We start from the raw sequence: 6000 nt of genomic DNA, 5'->3' as shown, positions 1-6000 counted from the left end.
AAGACGACCTTACAGTTGAGGTCGAAATACGTATCTGTCAAAGGATGCAAATTCTTAGTGGAATTCAAAGGAACCGTACTTAACCCGATTTTCTTTTATTTACAGATATTCCCCTAACAAGCCCAGATTAATCATCATCATTTTGAGATATACAGAACAGTCATAAATATCAGCCAAAAATATAAAAAAAATGGTTTTCCACGAAACAAAAATTACAAAAATGCTCAAACTATACCCCGTCTAGAGGCGGGATTGGGTATAAGAGGGTTAAAAAAGAGCACTTTAATAAATGTTTCGTTTATGAAATTCTAGTCTTCGCTACCAAATTGAGATTATACAGTTATTTCGAACCAATAATTGTTTCTATTATTCATACCAGCCAAGCATGAATGTTTGGGGATGTATCTCGTTGCGTTACGAAACACAGTTAGGGTGCCTGTACCAGTTATTGCACTACCTAAGGAAAACTATTTCTACAAAAATAAGAAGAAGACCGACGAATGTTTCCAATATGTCAAATGATTGAGTAGTTTCCATACTTTGCAGGAAAAATAAACAAACCGAGCCAAAGCTACTTCCAGTATTTATCACGGCGTGTGCCAATGATAGGAACCCTGTATCAGTTATGGATACATTTTCTTGTTTCGGTTCAACTTCGCACTATTTGCATGCATTTCTTATGGGATTAGCCATAACTGGTACACTATGGCGCAATAGGGTGCAAGGAAGCCGAAATTATAAGGAAAATGATTTATTTCTATAACAATTTTATCAAATTGCGAGGTTTGAATGATTGCAATTATCTTTTGTGAGTGTGATCTTGTATTCACACAATAATTCTTGTTGTTTTTCATCGTTATAGGTTGAAATACAACTATAGCCAATTTGAGGTAATATAGCTATAACTGGTACATTGAGCCTAACTTTCTAATACCCAAACTTTGGATTTTGATCTAAATATAATTTTTCGTCATCTAGAATATTTTTAATCATGTTTTGAAAGATAATTATTTTTATTTCGCGATTTTGCGAATTTTGTTTTTTTTTTTTATTTTTATATCTGAATATCCCTATATTTTTATAATTATCTTGGAAGCCTATTTGGGATACTGATTTTTTACAGATGAAAACATTTTGAAATTTTATGATTATTGTTAAAATGTTTTTAATTTTATTTTTTGTCATGGGAAATTTTATTTGTGTAAATTTAAGAAAAATCATTTTAGAGTGTATCTGACTTCCCTTAACTCCTTCGCTATGATGGAGGAAAAATCGAAATTGTAATTGTAGCGACTCAATACCAAATAAACAATAACATCTAAAAGGCGACCTGAACATCATTTTGTCAATATTTTTTTTTTAATTTAAATACGTTTTAAGATACCTTAACCCATTTCATGCATTATAAACATTATAAACATTTTGCAACCCAAATGAGTTGCATAATAAAAAAATTATTGCATAAAATTTTGTATCCAACTCGTTGCAAAACTCGATTTTTTCAACACTCCTTGTATTGGAATAATGTTCAACTCGTGCTGAAAAAATCCCCTCACAAATCGAGCATTTACCGGAATAAAGGTACTTGCTTTGTATAGAAAAAATAATTTTGCACAATTGTAACATTCGAAGTCAATGTATAGCAATGACACTAATTCCTTTTCTAATGTCTGGTCATATGCAATTTGTATGTTTTTCATCAGTGAATTTTTGATAACAATTTCTCATTTTTCGTTCTAATAATAACCGTTCCGCTTTCCCGTTGTGATGAATGAAAAAACGTCAAAACATAACTCCTGCAACCATATGATCCGAAAAGTCACATTTTCAATGAAACGAGAAACTCGCTCTGGCATACTGCCTGGAAGCAAAACAGCAACAAACCAACTTCCAGTCCATATCCATTTGACAGTGAATTTTTGCGATTGCGGCTGCTTTCTATCACCCACTACTGCCAGAGCCAGAGTCACCCACACACTAAATTGTCCTGCATCGAAACATAAATCCCATCGCATCGGTATCAGTATCAACCGCACCAAATCCTTTGATTCCGGATGGGAAGCATGGTTCTGTACTCTCCGTTCTCAGCACAATCGACGCAACCTACACCAGTGTTCCACTCGCTCACAAGGAAAGGTGTATTGCGCGCGAGAGCGCGCCGTGAGAGAACTCCGCGACCACGTTGCACCAGGCACAAGCTTTCCATTCATGAAAGCGCGCGTGTGATCTGGTGCAGTTCTACGGTGTGTTGCATTATCCTCTCTTCCGCAGCGTAAGCTCCGCCCCTCTCTCGCACGTTACCGGGAAAGAAAATGGGGAAACTGATACCGTGCTACCGGTGAGGGGTGTGGCCTAGCTTCAAATCTGTTGCGCTTTTGTTGGCTACCGCGCGCGCTCTGCTGTAGAGGTTGCCTTATCAGTGCTCGTCGCATCGAGGGTTAGAGATTTGTCAGTGGTTTCTCGCGCCCGCCATGGTGAAGTATTATGTGCGACCGGAGCCGGAGAGAGCGCGAACCTTCTTTAGGGGAAGATTTTGATCCGGTTTGGCGTTCGGATGGGAAGAACACGCAGACATAAATCGAACGCCAGCTCTGATGCTACTGATTCCATGCTGCCTTGGCGGATCTTCTGTATGGTCCTGTAGAGGATTCGAATCCCGTTTCAGCGTGCAGTACTAGAACGCGATTGTATGGGTACGGTGAGCGGTTCGATATGGCAGTAGGGATGATACGCTGACGTTCCGTTTGAAGAAGGGTGCGAGTGAGAAGGCCAACCAAATCCGACTGAAGAGGAGCGAGGAAAAACAACATTACTCATTCGAGCCCATCGACGCAATGATTGAATTTATCAAGTGCCATATGGGGAGAGTCGCGCGGTTGGTTGAATGAATTGGAAATGGAAGCAGGCAAACAGTATCACTGCTAACTCTGCTAGAGGCGTACACATATTAGGAGATAGAGGAGTTTGATTCAGCTGTCGCGACGTTCCAGGCAGTCCAGAAGTGGTGCTTCGTGGCGGCGGTTCGCGATTTTTATCCGCAGTTCTTGAGTGTGTATTGTTTGCTCGCTCGTTCGGATCGCAATTGTTTCGATGGGACGGAGATTTGTGCAACCGGGAGTGACTTTGTGATTTAATGTGATTTCAGCATTTAACGGAGTAACACAGGTGTTTTGAAGAGTGTGTGTGCGCTTAGTGTACTTCCTCCGCGAGTTAGAGATTCCTGTACGGAAATGAAGCATAGTGCAGAAAAATCGTATTAATTTGGGGAAATAAAAAATTAATACCAAAAATTTGAAAACCCTAGAGAGAACTTACAAAACAAGATCAGAATGATGGAAGTTAGTGAAGTTCATCAGCAGCCACCGCAGTCACATCAACAACAGAATCAACCACAACTGCCGCTGGATTTTAGCGTTACAATGGTCAACATCAAGTTGAACAATCTGAATGTGAATTTGAGTACGAATAACAATAGCATTAGTATACTGAACAACAATAACAACAGTGGCGGAAGCAGCAGCAGCAATGGTCTCCACTTGGGACCAGCAGGTTCGCCACCAAACTGTGGTGCTCTAGGAGGTGGTAGTGGTCATCAGGATACAATGAGTTCCTTGTTGGCAGTGCATCAACATCAAAGGCAGAATAGTGCAGGTGGTGATGGTTGTGGTGGTAGTGGTGCCGCGAATGGTAGTGGTGGAAATGGAAACAGCAGTACGGCTGCTCTAACAAGTGCATTCAAGGTGGTGATGCCACGGGGGAAAGCCGACGGTAAGTGAGATATTTGCGGTTTCTTAAATACTGATGAGCTTAGGATTAAATTATTTCTACTAAGGCCTCAATGAACTGATTAAACTGATACAAAAGGACCTTGTATGTAACGAAATGATAAGTTTGTTTCATGCTGTTAACATATTTTAATTTGTTTTCGCTATCTCATTATGTAATGAACATCAAACAATACTATGTATTTTTTTAAAGTAATTCCATTAAATAGCACAGGGTTTGGCATACCTTTTCATTTGAATGGCATTGTAAAATGACTGATTTATTGATTGTAACAGAGTAACCTTCAATTGTGTGATTACTGTAAACTACAGACAATCAACTCGACCGACAATCAACTGTACGCACGAAATATAAAATCGGACCGATGTCGTTAAGGCCCCTTGTACACGAGATCAAATATTTGATATGGAAAGAAAAATAGAATAAAGATGTTTATCTCTTTGACACAAATGAACATTCGATCGAGTCAAACCATATGTTTGAGCTTTGTTTTGTTTATGTTCTAATTTTGACCCTGTGTACTAGCATCTTGAAATTCGCTTTTTATTGAGCAATTATTTGATCAAACATGTGTTATATGCTATGTTGTCTCACTATTCTTCTTCTTCTTCTTGTTTTTCTTCTTCTACTTCTTCTTCTTCTTCTTCTTCTTCTTCATTTTCGCGTAACGTTTTAACTGGGACAAAGCCTGCTTCTCAGCTTTGTGTTCTACGAGCACTTTCATTGTACCACAATTATTAACTAAGAGCTTCCTCTGACAAGTACCATTTTCAGGGCCGTATTTAGGGGAGGGGGGTTATATTCTAATGCTTTCAAAACGTGTTAGGATACGTCCATAAATGACGTAGCATTTTTGGCCAATTTTTGACACCCCCTTCGTAGAATATTTTCCCATACCTAATACATGGCTCGTCACACTTTCGCAGGATCCCTTCTCCTCCTGAAATGCTACGTCATTTATGGACGGCCGCTTAACTTTTATTGTTTTCTTTAATAAACAAGCATGTTTATTGTGCAATTTCACAATATATGATACCGGAGTGGCTGAAAATATTTCTTGAAATCTTTATTCTTCACAACTCTGAAGAAAGGATAGCCAAAAAGTTCCTGCTGAGATTCTGTAAAATATAATGAAAATATTTTGAGAAATTCTTCACAAACGTCGGGTGAATAAAACAACTTTTTTTTTAAATCCCAAGACTGCGTTGCCGTTAATCAAGCGAGTCAACCACACAGTCGTTTTTCAATAGCAATTCTTCACAGTTATTGGGAGAATTGCAGAAGAATACAAAGCGAATTCTGTTCAATTTTTTTCAAGAAAAACCTCAGCAAGATATTTAAGGCGGCAGATTTTGCAGAGTTTTGTTCCAAATTGCTTTGGAAAAATATGTTTGAATTCTTTAAAAAAAGTATTGTATTCAACATGTGGCGAATAGAGTGAACTCTTAACAAAATCGATGTAGGGTAACATTGGGTTTAATCAGCAGGTTTGTTCTCTTCGTCATGGTTTTTGTCAACCAAATTGCCTGAAACTTGGTCGTATAATTCAGCTTGTATTGGAATAATTTGAAGCCAAGTTTGAGTAAAAAACGGCCGAAAATACACAAGTTTCCCTATTTATGGAGAGAATTGCAAAAATAAAAAATCATAACAAGTCTTGAAATTTTTTAAATAGTAGTGCATTTTTTTTGTAAAAATGGGGATTTTAGTCCGTTATTTCCGCCAAAGCTGTTTTCAAAATTTCATGGGAAATTCTGTAAAAACAAGGTCAGAAATTCAATCAGAAGCTCATTGTGAATTTCCGCAAAAATTTCTTCAAGAACGTCTATTAGAATTTCCGTTAAAAAAAATGAATTTTGCCAGAATTTTGTTCAAAGCTCTTTTGGGAAGTTACCAAACATTTCCATAGTAGTTGCGGTAAAAAAACACATTATTCGACCAGTAATTCATCCAGGGATTTTACCAAAAATTGCTAGTGATTGCCACACAATACTTTTGCAGAAATTTCTGAAAGTTAATTTCAATAAATTCTATTTAAAATTTTCGTAAGAGCTCTGCCATGAATTGCGATTAAATCTACGGAAATTTGTGCTACTATTTCACTCCCGAAAAGCAGTTTTTTTTTCTTCGTATGATATTTTGCATCGTGTACAAACTTCCAGCTTTCATGTATCTCGGATTTCGCTTCAAAAAGATTAATTGGTATAGATTTCG

General features: G+C 37.8%; 1 protein-coding gene across 2 annotated transcripts in view; it reads left to right on the top strand.

Annotated features, from left to right (window-relative positions):
* The first annotated feature begins 1960 nt into the window (after positions 1 to 1960).
* Positions 1961 to 6000, top strand: part of LOC115255089 (fez family zinc finger protein 1) — a 249498-nt gene continuing 245458 nt past the window's right edge. For both annotated transcript variants that reach the window (XM_062850207.1, XM_062850206.1), the window contains exon 1: positions 1961 to 3768. In XM_062850207.1, coding sequence (XP_062706191.1) covers positions 3330 to 3768 — 439 coding nt within the window. In that variant the 5' untranslated portion in view covers positions 1961 to 3329. The remainder of the gene's footprint in view (positions 3769 to 6000) is intronic.

Source organism: Aedes albopictus, chromosome 2 (assembly GCF_035046485.1).
Source record: "Aedes albopictus strain Foshan chromosome 2, AalbF5, whole genome shotgun sequence".
NCBI lineage: Eukaryota > Metazoa > Arthropoda > Insecta > Diptera > Culicidae > Aedes > Aedes albopictus.
The sequence above is the reverse complement of the archived record's forward strand: the minus strand, read 5'-3'. Positions and strand labels throughout refer to the sequence as shown.